Below are 17,489 nucleotides of genomic sequence, written 5' to 3'. Positions count from 1 at the left end.
GGACTCTGGGCCTTACTTCACGCTTCAGCCCTGATGGAGTCAGGAAGTGATGCTGGCCCCTCTCTCCAGGCTTGGAGAAGCTGTTTCTGTGGGTAAATAAATGTTGGTTAATGTTGGAACCAGGAGCGCACAGCTTGACACAGGAACAGATTTATTTGGGGATAAATCTGAGAGGAGGTACCTGACCGGGAGAGAGGGTCCACGAGAGTCAGGGGCCCTTGTCTTACTGACTAGGGGCTTCTTATGGGGCATTAGGAGGGAGGAATAAATACACAGTCGTGGCTTTTTCTCATTGGTGGTCTTGACAGGGGGCCGGACAGGTAGGTCTGTGGGCTGGGGGCAAGGAGTTGGTTAGGGTAGGGTCATTTTTTTCCCAGCTTGCTAGAGTTCTTTGTTCTCCACTTCCTCTGACCAAGTCTCACAGCCAGACCCCCCAGTGCCCACATCCCAGAGGTTTTATAATATTTAAATTGAGAAATGAGCAGCTACATTTTCTCTGGCTACTTCCTGCAGGAAGTGGGCCGAAGGTAGACCGAGGGCTAGGAGCTGTGTTGCGGGCACCGTGAGGGTCTTCAGGGGTCCTGTGCATTTGGGAGGAGGATGTATCGGCCTTTGGTCTGCAGAAGAGCCTTGTTTACAGAGCTCACGGTTTCCTCCTCCGTCCCTGCCGTGTGCGTTCCCCAGGTTGCATTGACTTCTGAAGAGGTGGCTCCTCTCCTTGACCGAGGAACTCCAGCTGTGCTCAGGCATACAACGAGTCTAATCTTGCACTAGAATAAATTTTCAATGGTTCTCAGTGCTGAGACTGCTTCAAGTCTTGACTTGGGAGCTTTGAAGAGTAAGGCCACGGAGCTGGGCTCACAGTCAGGGGAGGCAGGAGTGTGTGCCCTGGAGGCCGCAGGGGAGGGCTGCCCCAGCCCAGAGGGCCGGCTGGTCCAAGAAAAATGATGAACAGGAAGCAGCGAGGGAGGGATGCTAAATTCCTTCCTCGGTGGCCCAGGAAGATTGTCACAGCAATAATGACTATACCATTTTTCCTTTTTTGTGGCACTAGGGATGGAACCCAGGGGCTTTCCACCTCCGCGTTACACTCCCAGACCTATTTTTTTAAAAAAATATTTTATTCAGAAACAGGGTCTCGCTAAGTTGTGGAGGGCCTCAGTAAGTAGCTGAGGCTGGCTTCAAACCTGTGCTCCTCCTGTCTCAGCCTCCCAATTGCTGGGATTACAAGCGTGCGCCATCGTGCCTGGCTTGACTACATCGTTTTGTTTTACGCCACCTTATTTGACATGTACTTTACTAATTTATTGGAACTTTTATTCAACTTTTTTTCCAAATTGACCCTTGGAAAGTCATTGTTTCCCCTGCGCTATGCATTATAACTTCTGAAAAGAAACTGCCCTTTAAACGGCCGAGATATTAACTACTAGAGTCAACTATTCCAGACAAGGGGGACAAAAAGAGAAAAAATATTGGTCCCCACATCTAATCAGTAATCTTTCTTTAGTTTTGTAGAACCCCAAACACCCGAGAGTCTTCAAAAACACCAAGTGTAGGCCAAGGACTTGCTAATCCTGTTCTCCAATTAAAGGGAAAATAATGTTTAACTTGCACTAAAATGCTGTGTTTTCCTAAAGGATGATAGGATTGATCCAGGAGCTGAAGGTCATTTTGTAATGGCAGGACGATCCAACCAAGAGGAAGAAAAATGTCCCGGAAGCTGTAGCTCAGCACAAACCCCCTTTCTGTGTCCCCACTTCCCCCTCATTAAACCTTTGGGCATACCTACAATTTTTTTTTTTTTTTTTGAAATGGCTCTAAGGATGAGAACCTGAGGATTTTCCTTTATTAGCTTATTGCAGTGAATCTGATTTCCTTCTTGTCTCCTGAATATTGGCTGTTGTGCCTCTGGCACCATCAAACCTTACCTGGTGACAAGGTGGGTCTCTGCTTCCCGGAGGAATTGAGAGGGCAAGGGGCAGAAAGGGAAATGCCCCCTTCACAAATCTTGTAGAAGTTTCTAGAAAGGGACAAAACAGCTTTCTCCAACAACGATGCTCTTAGCTGTATGTAACATCTTTCTCTTAGCAGCATATAAGAATGATTCGTGCAGAGCTGGGCGCGGTGGCGCACGCTTGTAATTCTAGCATTCGGGAGGCTGAGACGGGAGGATCACAGTTCTCGGATAGCCTCAGCAGCTTAGTGAGGCCCCTTGCAACTCAGTGAGACCCTGTTTCCAAATAAAAAATAAAAAATAGGGCTGGGGGTGTAGCTCCGAGGTAGAATGCCCCTGGGTCCCATCCCCAGTACTACGGTGGGGTGGGGGGGGCGGCTATTCATGTTATTAATCCTGTCATAGGACCTAGTTTAAAAAGATTTGATTCTCATTAGGATAGCCTCAGGCTGCAACAGTACTATTCACCCTTTTTGGAATGTTACTTTTATTTCTTTTAACTTAATTCATTTCTGATTCCTGGATCTCTTCCTACCATGCTATGGGATGAGGGCCCGTTTAAACGCTAAATTCCCACCCTTTTCTTCTGGGAAAGTTCCTGCCTAACCTATCTGAAGCCTATCTCCTTTACACTTGTCCTCAGTCTAGGACACTTTTGGGAAAAGTCCTTACGAAGTTTTCCTGGGAACTGAATTTTTTAAAATGACTGCATGTGGGAAAGTATTCTCCAAGTACGGAGGGGGCTCTGTTTTTGCTTATACTTATTTCTTAAGCTCCCTGGGGAAAAGAAAGTATCGCAGGTCAAAAGCTCAATAGGCCGTCTAAATACATGGCTTGGAAGAGAATTTGTTTCATGGACGGTGGCTTGAACTAGGCGAGACATGAGCTGGGTTGTGAAGGACTTTGGGCTAAATAGAGATTTTCATTGCAAAGGTATATATATATATATATATATATATATATATATATATATATTTTTTTTTTTTTTTTTTTTTTTTTTTTTTTGTGGTAGAGGAATTGGCCTGATCAACCCAGACCTCTTTCTTGTAGCTAATGTTTTTACCAGACTGATGCAGGAGTGGGAAAACACTGTGGACACAGTCTGCTGGCTAGAGGTCAAGGCAGAGGAACGAAAACACAAGCAAAGGCCTGTGTGAAGTGTGGGCCTGAGTCACGGAGGACAGAAGAAAATATCCTGTCATCCCAACTAGCGCTTCTTGGGACCATTTCTTTTGGCTGTAACTTCTGCCTCTCCCCTGGAGAGCCTCCTCTGGCTCTCTGGGCTGCATTTGCCGATTAAGAAGGGCGCCATCTTCGAGCAACCTCCTCCTCTCCGGAAAGAAAATAAAAGGAAATGGGGAGTCCTGGTTTTAAAGAACCTGGGTCAGAATTTGAAGGAAACCACTGGGTGCGCTACTGCAGCGCCCCCTCCTCATCAGGGTGGAACTGCAGGCTTGAAACCCCCACCACCGCCCTCTCCAGAACACGACTACTCTGTCTCCTATTTTAGGACTTGCCTCTCGGCTTGAAAAGCTTCCTGATCAACGTCTTGCCATTCCTAAGGCTTTCCCTGGCCGCCCACTACTGACTCTCCTCACTGTATTAAGTTTTTATTTTTTTAATTTTTTAAATTTTTAATTTTTTTTTTTTTTTTTTTTTTTTTGCGGGTCTGGGGATGGAACCCAGGGGCATTGTACCTCAGAGCTACACCCCCTGCCCTATTTTTTTTATTCTTTATTTTGAGGTCTCACTGAGTTGCAGAGGGCCTCATAAGTAACAGGCTGCCCGCAAATCGCGATCCTCCGGTCTCAGCCTCCCGAATGCTGGGATTACAAGCGTGCGCCATCATGCCTGGCTTGTATTAAGTTTTTAAAACAAATTATTTCTGTGTACGCAAGCGTCTCTAGCCACTTGAGTCTCAGAGAGAGCCTACAGCGAACTGTCAATCAGTGTGAACAATCACTCCTGAAATCTGAAACTTTTCACAGTTTTGCTAAACTGTATTTTGCATGCCATGAAGCTTCATCCGCTGTAAGAGAATGGGGAACGATTTTCAGTAAATTTCTAGGATCGTGCCACCATTGTCGGGATGCAGTTCCGGAATATTCCCAGCATCCCAGAAAGTTCCCTACTTGCACGCAGTCCTTACTTTCACTTCCAGTCTCAGGCAATTACTGATCTGCTTTCTGTCCACTCATTTGCCTTTTCTGGTCATTTCAGAGAAATGCACCCAAGCAACATTCAGTCTATTAGGACTGGCTTCGTCCACCAGAGTGGTTTCCGGGGTTCCTGTATGTTGTAGCACGTACGTGTCACTCTTTATGTCTCAGCAACAGCCCGTCACATGGATAGACCACATCTTGTCTACCCATCAGCTGATGGACATTTGGGCTGTTTCCAGCTGTTGTGAACAATGCTACCGTGAAGATCTGTGTTCAGCGTGAGGAATCGAAATTCACTTTTTTTTTTTTTTTTTTGGCATATGGATAGCCAGTTGTCCCAAGACCATTTGCTGAAAAGATTCTCCTTTCTCCACGGAAGTATGTATGTTCACGACTTCATAGGAAAGTGGCCACACACATGAGTTTAGTTCTGGACTCTCAGTTCTGTTTCACTAACATATCTGCCTACCTTTACGCCAGTTCTGTACTGCTTTGATCGCCACCGGCTTATGGTGACTTTTAGCAAGTCAGTGCGTCTTTGGGAAGTAGCGCTGCCATGATTTCTTCTACTGACTCTTCGTTCAGCAGCCATTTACAGCCATTTATCTAGTAAGGAAGAGGATTGTATTGGTCTACCCCTTAATGCATACCCTTCTCCAGCCAATGCGATGCCGTAAATGTAGCCTGTAATGAGATGCTTCAGAGGGATTTTCAAGTCTACTTTGAAACAGGGAAATAGTAAAGCTTTTTTTTTTTTTTTTTTTTTTTGCGGGTATAGAGATGGAACCCAGGGGCATTTGACCTCTGAGCTACACGCCAGCCCTATTTTTTTTTTCTTTATTTTGAAACCAGGTCTCACTGAGTTGCAGAGGGCCTCACTAAGTAGCCGAGGCTGTCCACGAACCGCGATCCTCCCGTCTCAGCCTTCCGAATGCTGGGATTACAAGCGTGCGCCACCACGCCCAGCCATAAAGCTTACCATGTCCATATTTAAAATACTAAATTCCCTTTTCTTTAAATTCTGACTTACTGGTCTTAAAATGATGTCTCGACTCAAATGGCACCATGATTAATATTTGAAAATATTCTTTTGAATGAGATATGAGAGGATTAATGATTAGCATTTTAAAGCCAAGGGAAAAAAAGAAGTCTTGGTCATACTTCCCTTTCTTACAGTTTTATGCAGATTTCTCCTTTTCCACGATTCAAAGAATTCTCTGATATTGATGTAAACACCATCTTTTTCAGCATATTTATTTATTTACTTATTTATTTATGGTATTGGGGCTGGAACCTAGGGGCATTCTACCTCTGAGCTATGCCCCAGCCCTATTTTTTATTCTTTATTTTGAACCAGGGTCTCACTGAGTTGCAGAGGGCCTCACTAAGTAGCTGAGGCTGTCCTTGAACTTCTACCTCCGAGCTACACCCCCAGCCCTATTTCTTTTATTTTTACTCTTATTTTTCTTTAGTGCGGTACTGGGGATGGAACCCAGGGGCATTCCACCTCCGAGCCCCAACCCCAGCCCTATCTTTTATTCTTTATTTTAAGACAGGGTCTCGCTGAGCTACCTTTGAGAACCGCTCAGGGTCCCAGCTTCTGCTCCCAGCAAGCCGGCGCAGGGTGAGAGCATCCTGAAGGCGGGGTGGGGGAGCTGCGCTCTCCCGCGGACTCTTGCGCCCCCAGCGGCCATTTCTGGAATGACACCGTGCTCTTGTCCACGGGCGCCAATAAAGTTTTCGTGTTCAAAATACAGGAAGTATCTACGGAGGCCGGGCCGGGAGCCGGGGCGGAAGCCGGGCAGGAAGCCGGGGCGGAAGCCGGGCAGGGAGCAGGGCGGCGGCGGCGGCGATGAGCGACATCGTGGAGAAGACGCTGACGGCGCTGCCGGGACTCTTTCTGCAGAACCAGCCCGGGGGCGGGCCCGCGGCCGCCAAGGCGCCCTTCTCCTCGAGGCTGGGCGGCCTGGTCCGCGGCATCACGGCGCTCACGTCCAAGCACGTAGGTGCCGCGGGCGGGGAGGCCGGGCGGGGAGGCCAGCAGGAGAGGCCGGGCAGGGAGGCCGGGCCGCCCGGGTTGGTCTGACAGCGGCGGGCTCATTCCGATCCGGGGCAGATTTCCATAACTTGACCCTTGAAATCTGCCTATCGTCTATCTGTATATTCATGTGTGTGTATTATGTGAATATATTGATTTAAATTCTCAGACTGCTTTGGGGATCAGATGGCAGGCGTGCGATGGACGTGTCAGACATTATTCACCTGCAGTTTCTTTCCCACTCCGCTCCCTGCTGGCCTCCGCCCCCTGCAGCCGCTGCTGGACGTCTCCTCCCTGGACAGACCTTAGCACAGCATCTGGGCCGGCGGTCGATAAAACTCGGGGCAGCTCGAGGTGCTCGGGGGAGACCAGCGGGTGGGGCAAAACCACACCAAAGAAACAGAAGCTCTCCGCCCCTCCCCCCCAAAATCAAAACAATTAATTCTCCCCAACTGTAAAATTTGCTGAGTAAGTGTGCCCCAGATGAGCTTTGAAGTGAGCAGTTATTGTAATAGAAGTTAGGAAGTTCCCACACGGACCTGGTAGTTGCGCGGATTGTGTAAGACACTGGTTCGCTTGTGTCATAACTGACTCCACAGATCATTATGGAGCCAAGCTATGTGTTAGACACCGAGGAAAAACAAAAAACACACTCCTGGCTCCCAAAGTATCGGGCATCCATTGTGGGCTTAAGATAGTGCCAAGAGAGGAGAAAAGCGGTGCTCTCAAGATTTATCTTTCTTTTTTTTTTTTTTTTTTTTTTTGCGGATGGAACCCAGGGACATCCTACCTACCTCTGAGCTACACCCCTTCCCTATTTTTTATTCTTTATTTTGAAACAGGGTCTCACTGCATTGCAAAGGGCTTTGCTAAGTAGCTGAGGCTGGCCATGAACCTCCATCCTCCTTGTCTCAGTCTCCCGAATGCTGGGATTACAAGCGCGTGCCACCGTGCCCCCATAAGTGCTCAGAAGTTTTTCAAGTTTGTTTTTCTCTTTTGTAAGCTGACAGAAGGTGTTGCTAGACTGGAGGGGGTTCTTCTACACTTTCCTAATCATTATTTGTGGACTTACTCTATTTACTGTTTGCCTTTATGTTTTTATTCTTTGCATTTTTTTTTTCTTTTGGTGGTACTGGGGATTGAACTCAGGGTCATTCCATCTCTGAGCTACACCCGCAGCCCAATTTTTTATTCTTTATATTTTGAAACAGGGTCTCACTAAGTTGTGGAGGGTCTAAGTAGGTGAGGCTGGCTGTGAACCTGCGATCCTCCTGTCTCAGCCTCCCAAATACTGGGATTACAAGTCTGCGTCACCACACCCGGCTTCTTTGTGAATTTTACAAGATGCTAAGTGGAAAAAAATGAAATTATATTTTGTTTTAAATTGTACTTTGAAACTGTACATAGGTACCCCAAAGTGGCAGAACTTTACTAGGAGTTCTTAATTAGCCACTTGAAGAATGTCTGCTGCTGTGATGTGCAATTTAAAGGTAGCATTAGCCGGGCATGGCGGTGCATGCTTGAACTCTTAACTACTTGAAAGACTGAGACAGTAGGATCACAGGTTCATGGACAGCCTCAGCAACTTAGTGAGGCCTTCCACAACTTAGTGAGACCCTGCTTCAAACTAAAAAATAAAATAAGGTTGGAGGTGTAGCTCAGAGGCAGAATGCCCCTAGGTTCAATCCCCAGTAAACACACACACACACACACACACACACACACACACACACACACACGTATCTTAAAGGTAGCATTATAACAAGCTAAAAATGGGGCCAATTTTTACTTTTGTTAGGGAGATGAAGTAGAATGAGAATATTGGAAGTGGCCATCTTGGTGTATATGTGAGATAGAAAAATTAGAGAAAGGACGTGGAGGATGAGAAGTGGCTAGGGGAAAATGGAATTTAAAGGGAAAAGACCTTTTTTTGTGTGTGGTACTGGGGGATTGAACCCAGGGGCATTGTACCTCAGCTATACCTCCAGCCCCGATTTAGTTTTTATTTGGAAATAAGAGCCTCACTAAGTTACGGAGGGCCTCACTGCGTTGCTGAGGCACGCTGTGAACCTGCGATCATCCTGTCGGCTTCCCAAGTACTGGGATTACAAGCATGCACCACCGTGCCTGGTTCAAATGATCTTTTAAGGAGACAGTCATTGAGGGGAGGAAAGAGCAAAGGTAGGTTATCCTGGACACAGTCTCCCCAGGAATGATTCTGAGGGTTGGAGAAATAAATGCCTTTAGGCAGAGTCAAAGCACATAATATGTGTAACTCTCTTTAATGTCTTTTTTAAATTGAAATTATTAAAAGTTTTATTCTTTCTTTAGGTAGTATGGTTACAGGGTTGTGTTTTTTTGTTTGTTTGTTTTGTTTTGTTTTGTACTGGGGATTGAATTTAGGGGCATTCTACCTCTAAGCAAACACCCAGCCCTATTTACTGGCTTTTTTTTTTTTTTTTTTTTTTTTAAACAGGGTCTCACTAAGTTGTTGAGGCTGGCCTCAAACCCTCCCAAGTATGGGGATTATAGGCATGGACCACTTCGCTCGGTTGGTTATAGGTTTAGAAATGCAGTCATTCAAACATCTGAATATTTTTGCTTTTTCAGGAAGAAGAAAAGTTAATCCAGCAGGAACTGAATAGTCTGAAAGCAGCCGTCTCTGCTCCTACTACAACACTGGTAAGTCTGTGCAGTCAGTGTCAGTACATTGGGATTGGACATCTGGTTCACTATGGACTCAATAGTTGCATCTGACTAATAATAAAACTTAGCTGCGCGTGGTGACGCACACTTGTAATTCCAGCATTCGGGAGGCTGAGACAGGAGGATCGCGGTTGGCAGCCAGTCTTAGCTACTTCGAGAGGCCCTCTGCAACTCAGTGAGATCCTGTTTCAAAATAAAGAATAATAAAAAAAAAAAATGGGGCTGGGAGTGTAGCTCGGAGGTAGAATGCACCTGGGTTCCATCCCCGGTACTGAAAAAAAAAAAAAAAAAAAAATTAAGCTTAATATATTATGGTCAAGATCAGTTATAGATGGTAGCAAGTCAGAACTTAACTTAGATTTTTATCATTGACTGGCTACGTTGGAACAAGGCTTGCCTTTGTCAAGTCAGTACCAACCAGATGGTAATTACATAAGCTTGATAATACTCCTGGGATTCCAGTACTGATCTTATTGCTTTAATGGAGTGTACTTGGAAAGATTGGGATATGTGATGTCATTTAATACAGTATCTTAGGACCTGAATTTATATATTATAGATCCCCTCCCACCCCCCCGTCTCTCTCTTTCTCTCTCTGCTTGGTTCTCAGGATTGAGCCCAGGGCTTCATCATGGTAAAGCACATAGTCTACCTTTGAGCTACACCTCTAGCCTCCATATTGTAGAGTTTTACTTTTAGTACTATACCTTTTGATGTATAGGTTGGCTTACAAGGTAGAATAATTGTTTTCTTGCTATAAAACAGTATATTCCACAGTAGCTAAGTTAAAATGCATACTTTTCCATTAAGATGTATGAATACAATGCACTAATAAAAAAATTAAAAAAAAGATGCATACTTTTTTTTTTTTTAGGTACTGGGGATGGAACCCAGGGGCGCTCTACCTCTGAGCTACATCCCCAGCCCTATTTTTTATTCTTTATTTTGAAACAGGTCTTACCAAGTTGTGGAGGTCTCACTAAGTAGCTGAAGCTGGCCGAGAACCGTGATCCTCCTGTCTCAGCCTCCCAAGTACTAAGATTACAAGTGTGTGCCACCATGCCTGGCAAGATACTTAAATTTTAAATGTGGTTTCACGTAATTTGATTTTCAAACGACATCCATTTAGCAGCTATTTAAAAGTGACGACTCTGTGCAGGCCACTGTGAGACTGGCCCCACCTAGATTAAGACCCAGGTTTTTCTGTTACTGTTAATATTGCTATTTTTTATTGACATGCAATAATTTTACATTTTTATGAGGTACAGTGTGATAATTCAGTACATGTATGTGATGTGTAAGGCCACATTTTTTATTTTTTTATTACATATTTTTTGTGGTGTTGAGATTAAACTCAGGGCATCTCAAATGCTGGGTAAGTCATTGAGTTATATCCCCAACCCATGTATGTGGGGTGTGTGTGTGTGAAAATTTTTTTTCTCTAACTAATATTTGTTTAGCAATTTTTTTTTGGTGGTACTGGGGATGGAACCCAGGGACATTCGACCTCCGAGCTACACACCCAGCCCTATTTCTTATTCTGTATTTTGAAACAGGGTCTCACTGAGTTGCAAAGGGCCTCACTAAGTAGCTGAGACTCTTTGCAAACCACGATCCTCCTGTCTCAGCCTCCCAAATGCTGGGATTACAAGTGTGTGCCACCACGCCTGGCTCTGTTCAGCAATTATTATCGATTGGTTGGTTGGTTCTAGGGATTGAACCCAAGGGTGTTCTACCTCTCAGCTACACCCTCAGTCCTATTATATTGTTTATTTTTTATTTTTTTGCAGTACTGGGGATTGAATCCAGGGGCATACTACCTCTGAGCTATAACCCCAGCCCTTTTTTTTTATTCTTTATTTTGAAAGAGGGTCTCACTAAGTTGCCAGGGCCACACTAAGTTAGCTGAGGCTGGCTGCAAACTTGCTATCCTCCTGTCTCAGCCTCCTAAGTACTGGAATTACAAGTGTGCCCCACCACACCTTGCTTTTGTTGTTTATTTTGAAATAGGGTCTAAGTTGCAGAGGGCCTTGTGTTACTGAGTCTGGCTGGGAACCTGTGACTCTACTGTCTCAGCCTCCCAAATACTGGGATCGCAAGCATGCACCAGCTAAGAGTTATTTATTTTGGTACTGGGAATTGAATCCAGAGGTATTCTGCCTCCAAGCTACACCCCCATCTCAATTTTACTTCTTATTTGGAAATAGGATCTCACTGGGTTTCTGAGAGCCTCACCAAGTTGCCGAGGCTGGCTTTGAACCTGCGATCCTCCTAAGGACTGGGATGAAGAGTTGTGTGCCACCGCACCTGGAAGCAGATGTTTAATTAAGGCCCTTTATGTATAAGTCACTGTGGGACTGATTTCCCTCCTTAGTAAATATATGAAGATAATCGTTATGCATAAGTATATGATCATGGACATGAGTAATACTTGTAAAGTTAAGATAATTTGTGTATTTCCTTTAGTAGTCATAATATGTGGCAAATAAAAACTCAAGACAGCATTAATGTGATAGATCTTTATAAGTGTGTGTATGTGTGTGTATATAGATATAAGGGCTTATATGTAGCTATAAACTTTTTGTTCTTTTTGGTACTTGATAGAAATATTAAGCTTTTTTATAAAAAAGATTTTGCTTTGTTAGATTTTCATTTCTATAGTTGAGATCATTATATACAGGTTTTCTTGCTACAAGCATAAACCTGATGTTGGAGAGAACTACGCTTAACAGGTAGAAGTTAGGGACTGAGAATTTGGAAGGAAGGTTGTATAATAAGTATGACCACCCAGCTCTGGGCATAACTTAGAGTCCGATTCTAAGGTGATCTTTAGAGGGAAGACAACTGTTAGAATTCCTGCTTGGAGGCCGGGCGTGGTGGCGCACGCTTGTAATCCCCGCGCTTGGGAGGCGGAGACTGGAGGATCGCGCAGCTTCGAAGCCAGCCGCGCTGGATTAAGAGACCCTGTTTCCAAATTTTAAAAAATATATAAAAAATAGGTGTCTGGGAGTGTAGCCTGGAGGTAGAAGGGTTTCCAGGAACCCCAGCACCACCAAAAAAAAAAAAAAAAAAAAAAAGAATTCCTGCTTGGAGAAGCATACTTTCTTCTCTAAAAATAGAATAATAGTGTATGCAATGATTTTTCTTAAATAAAGTTCATAATGACTTTTGAAAAACTCCCAAGTATTGTTACAACTCCAGGTTTGAAACTTAATGGTTTGAATCAACACTTGCATTCATAATTAATGTAGAAATCTTTGAAGGATGTTGAAATAACTTCTAGTATCATTTAAGTTCTCAGTAATTAGTAGTATTAATGTGTTAATTATCTTTTATTGCTTTAAGCACAAGTGACCTGAAATAAATCTCATTCCCTTAAGATTTTTCTGTGGTTTCTCTTTAAATTACTTGTATACCAATGTACACCTGAGTTACTAAACATTACCATCCTTGCTTTACTTGACTCTGTGTGTGTGTGTGTGTGTGTGTGTGTGTGTGTGTGTGTGTGTGTGGGTGTTTGTGTGTGTGTTACTGGGGGTTGAACCTAGGGGCATTTTACCTCCAAGCTACTATTTTATTTTTATTTTCTTGCTAGGTTGATGAGAATCTCACCACTTGTTACGGCTGTCCTCGAACCTGTGATCCTCCTGTCTCAGCCCCCCAAGTACTTAGGTTATAAGTGTGTGCTACCACTCCTGGTTATTTTACTGCTGTAAGGTATTTTGTAACCTAATAATCATTTAACATGCTAATCCCACTTAGTTTTTAGATATTAAGATAGTCTAAGCTTCTATTTTGAATATTTTGATTAGATTTTGCTATAAATATTGAGAATGTAAATATTGTCATACTGAGGAAACAGAATTTATAGACTCTCTTAAAAATGTTAGCTTTTAAGGCCGGGCGTGGTGGCGCACGCTTGTAATCCCTGCGCTTGGGAGGCAGAGACAGAGGATCGCGCAGGTTCAAAGCCAGCCACGCATGCTGGCTTAGGAGACCCTGTTTCCAAATAAAAAATGTAAAAATAGGGAGTGTAGCCCGGAGGTAGAAGGGCTTCCAGGAACCCCAGTACCACCAAAAAAAAAAAAAAGTTAGCTTTTATTGCAAATACTGAAAGACTTCATTACAAATTAAGTATTATTGGAATGTCTATCCCATTAATGAAATTGTGCTTCGCAAGGCATAACAATTGTGAGTTATTTAGAAAGAGTTCCTGTAAAGCAGACTGTCACATGTTATATGTAGCACAATAATTCTGAAGAAAGTCTAGGTGCAATCTGATTTTTAAATGTGAAAATAAGCCAACTGTGGTGGCACATGCTTATGATCCCAGTACTTGGGAGGCTGAGACAGGAGGATCACGGTTCGCAGCCAGCCTCAGCTACTTAGTGAGGCTCTCAGCAACTTAGTGAGACCCTGTTTCCAAATAAAGTATAAAATAGGGCTGGGAGTGTAGCTCAAGGTAGAAAAGTCCCTGGGTTCCACCCTTAGTACCACACACACACCCCAAAATAAATATAATGTATATATTATTCAGTGCCAAGATGAAAGGATTCTCTTGTTAAAAGATTATAACAACAACAACAAAAAATCGAAACCTTCTATTGTTGATGTAAGTAACTGGGTATTTTATTTTTCAGAAAATGATGAAGGAATGTATGGTGAGACTTATGTATTGTGAAATGCTGGGGTATGATGCTTCCTTTGGCTATATTCACGCCATCAAGTTGGCCCAACAAGGAAACCTCCTAGAGAAGAGAGTAGGTATGTGTGTGCTTAAGATTTTCATCCTTAAATGTTATCCTTACAGTTCAAACTGTTTTGTAAAATAAATGATGGCAGACATATAGTATGATTTTAGAATACCACATTGTAATTTCCCAAGGCGTCAGAAACTCAAAGACTACAAATTAAATCATTTTTCTGATTCATAGCGTCTTGGAGTTATAGAGAAGATTAAAGGTTGCCTGGTCTTAGGATTGTGCATACTTGTTAAAATTTTTTGAGTTTTACACTTAAAATGCATGATTTTTTTTTTCCTTCTGTGGAGTGAACCTAGGAGCACTCTAACCTGTGAGCCACAAGCCCAGTCCTTTTTTATTTTTTACTTTGAAATAGGATCTCACTAGGTTGCCAAGTACTGGGATTACAGGCATGCACCACCATGCCCAGCTAGGGTGAATTTTCTTATACGTAAATTTTACCCTAATAAAGCTGATTTCAGGAAGTTCTTCCTGAACTTTTTAAACCTCCCATATTGCATTTTTTTTTTCTTTTTGGAGGAGCTGGGGATTGAACCCAGAGGCATTTTTCCTCTGAGCTACACCCCCAGCTCTCTTTTATTCTTTATTTTGAAACAGGGTCTCATTGAGTTGCAGAGGGCCTCACTAAGTAGCTAAGACTGTCCTCAAATGCTATCCACCTGTCTCAGCCTCGCTAGTCCCGGGATAACAAGCATGTGCCACCATGCCAGGCTTGTAACTGGTTATTTGACACTTAAAACTTGGAATATATTATTCCTTGTGTTTAATAACTTTTTGGGAAAAGTTTATTTTTAGTAGAAAGTAATGAAACATTTCCCTTCACATTTTCTAGGCTATTTGGCTGTTTCTGTATTTCTACATGAAAGTCACGAGCTGTTGCTGCTCCTTGTGAATACAGTGGTGAAGGTACTGTGTCCTGTGTGGGTTGGTATGAAGCCTTAACTTCTTTCTGCCAGCACCTGACATTTCGCCTCAGTCATACTGTACTAGATAGATTTGGTAGGTAGGTGGGCTTACTGAAGGGGCTTAGAAAGATCTTTCAGATCAGTCTTTGCATCTGTAAAAGGGGACGAATGTAGCAGTCACAGAGTTGTTAGTGGAACACTGACTTGGCCGCGCTACAGCCCGGTTGCCGGGCTCTTCAGGAGAACCGGCTGTTGCCTGTCTCCCTAGGATCCATCTAAGGGGTATAGATAAAACTGAATAATTGAAGTCTTTAAAGTCTAAATTCTTGCAAATAGCATAGAATAAAACTGGGTAACTGCATTAGAAAGGTAATAAAAAACACAATCCATTCTCACAAAATTTTGTCCAGTTTAACTTTTAATCAGAATTAATAGTGAAATATAATTAAATTTTTACTGTTTATCTGGTATTAGATTTACTATGTGAGAGTGTGTATGTATGTATAGTATTTTATAAATATAAGTCATGTACTATATTAAAAGTTACTGGTAAGCCGGGCGTGGTGGCGCATGCTTGTCATCCCAGCATTTGGGAGGCTGAGACTGGAGGATCGCGGTTCGCGGACAGCCTCAGCTACTAAGTGAGGCCCTCTGCAACTCAATGAGACACGGTTTCAAAAAAAAAAAAAAAAAAAAAAAAAAAGGGCAGGGGGTGTAGCTCGGAGGTCGAATGCCCCTGGGTTCTATCCCCAGACCTGCAAAAAAAAAAAAAAAAAAAAAAAGTTACTGGTAGCTTAAATTCTTCAAAATTTAAAGAATATATGTTGAATTTCTATTTGATTTAAAAACCACATGCATATATAAATATATGTGAACATATGCACTTTATTGTATAAGTTGTATAGAATTAATTTTGTAATTATATAAATTATAGTAACTATGTAGAATTATTTTCTTTTAAATTTCTACTTAAGCGGGGCAGGGGCGGGGAGAGGGACATGCTTGTAATTCCAGAACTTGGGAGGCTGAGACAGGAGGATCACAGGTTCAAAGACAGCCTCAGCAAATAATGAGACTCAACCTAGCAAAACCCTGTTTCAAAATAAAATAAAATAGGGCTGGGAATGTAACTTGGCAGTAGAATTCACCTAGGTTCAATCACTGGTACCAAGGAAAATTTTTTTCTACACATTGTTAGCAAGAAAAATTCATAAAATTGTTTTGTTATTGATTTGGAAAAGTTTTAAAGCCTCTTAAAGGATCAGAACAAAAATAGTTTCCTTTGTATCATATTGATTCTATTTAAGGTAAATTAAACAAATAGGGTTATTCCCACAAAACATTATGACATCTGTTTAAAGGGACAAGTTAAGTAATTACTAAGTGGGGAAGGACATTACAGTGTTGAGTTTGCCATCCGAGTTTCAATAGAAAATTTTTTTCTACACATTGTTAGCAAGAAAAATTCATAAAATTGTTTTGTTATTGATTTGGAAAAGTTTTAAAGCCTCTTAAAGGATCAGAACAAAAATAGTTTCCTTTGTATCATATTGATTCTATTTAAGGTAAATTAAACAAATAGGGTTATTCCCACAAAACATTATGACATCTGTTTAAAGGGACAAGTTAAGTAATTACTAAGTGGGGAAGGACATTACAGTGTTGAGTTTGCCATCCGAGTTTCAATTTTCTACTGAAGGTTTCTTTTCCTTAATAATCGTGCCAGGACTTGCAGAGTACTAACCTGGTAGAAGTGTGCATGGCCCTTACTATCGTCAGCCAGATCTTCCCTCGAGAAATGATTCCAGCTGTTCTTCCGTTAATAGAAGATAAACTGCAGCATTCCAAGTAAGTCAGCTCCTTTGGCATAAATATCTAAACCATATATTGCAAAACAAAAACATATATAAACTAGAAAATCGATGACAACTTTACCATGGTTCTACCAGGATAGGAAATACTCTGTGATTATGAGGTGTAACAAAAGAATGTCCAATAGAAGGGTCCTCTCATGTGGGCTTCTTAAACTGTTGGGCAACTTTCCGAAGTTAAACGTGGAGACGGGCGTAATATAAGAAATTCTTGACCTTTCTCCCAGTTCTGCCGTCAGTGAGCAGTGCTCCTGTTTCTCTGTCTTCTGTGGGTGGGTTCAAGTTCCTTAGTTCTCAGAAAGTTGTTTGAGGACAAGGTGAAATAATAGAAACCATGAAAATCGTTCAAGTGCTGTGAAGGCGAAGCTTCAGTGTCCTGGAAGGATACTTTTTATATCCAACCACACTGTTCAAATTCTTATCTCCAGCAGAATAATCTAAGTAAACAGGAACTTGTAGTATTTTCTGATCTGCTCTTGTAAAATTCCGTAACTCTCCACTGATCAGCTTAGCCCACTGTTTTACCACGCTTGGAATTTGTTTTGACTAAACTCTTTCATTTCATAATCTTTAAAGTTAGTATTAAGTTTGCACTCATTTTTCTTTTTCCTCTGTGACCGTAGTTCTTTATTTATGCATAGTCTTTTTTTTTTTTTTTTTTTAAGTACTGGGGATAGAAACCAGGGGCATTCTTACCTCCAACCTATACCCCCAGCCCTATTTTTTATTCTTTTTTATTTAGTTTTAATTTTTTTAGGTTTTTGTTTTTTTTTTTTTTTTTTTTTGTGTGGTACTGGAAATGGAACCCAGGGGCATTCTACCTCCGAGCTACCCCCCAGCCCTATTTTTTTTTCTTTATTTTGAAGCAGGGTCTCACTGAGTTGCGGAGGGCCTCACTAAGTAGCTGAGGCTGTATGCAAACCGTGATCCGCCTGTCTCAGCCTCCCGAATGCTGGGATTACAAGTGTGTACCACCACGCCTGGCTATATGTAGACTCTTGATAAATATTTTTATCATACATCATACATGTTACTCATACATCACTTCTTTATTTCATATGCTTCTTTAAATCAGCATTTTTTAATGTTC

The 17,489-nt window shown here is 42.3% G+C and overlaps 1 protein-coding gene across 1 annotated transcript in view; it reads left to right on the top strand.

The window, feature by feature from the left end:
* Positions 1–5,968: 5,968 nt before the first annotated feature.
* AP4E1 (adaptor related protein complex 4 subunit epsilon 1) overlaps positions 5,969–17,489 on the top strand; it is a gene marked incomplete at both ends in the record, with an annotated part of 54,358 nt that continues 42,837 nt past the window's right edge. The window contains 5 exons of the mRNA XM_080706940.1: positions 5,969–6,118; positions 8,765–8,836; positions 13,501–13,624; positions 14,456–14,529; positions 16,255–16,376. Of these exons, the coding sequence (XP_080563066.1) occupies positions 5,969–6,118; positions 8,765–8,836; positions 13,501–13,624; positions 14,456–14,529; positions 16,255–16,376 (542 nt within the window). The remainder of the gene's footprint in view (positions 6,119–8,764; positions 8,837–13,500; positions 13,625–14,455; positions 14,530–16,254; positions 16,377–17,489) is intronic.

The sequence above is a fragment of the Muscardinus avellanarius genome (assembly GCF_963383645.1).
Source record: "Muscardinus avellanarius genome assembly, chromosome: 12".
NCBI lineage: Eukaryota > Metazoa > Chordata > Mammalia > Rodentia > Gliridae > Muscardinus > Muscardinus avellanarius.
Note: the sequence above shows the minus strand (reverse complement) of the source record. Positions and strands in the feature narration are given on the sequence as shown.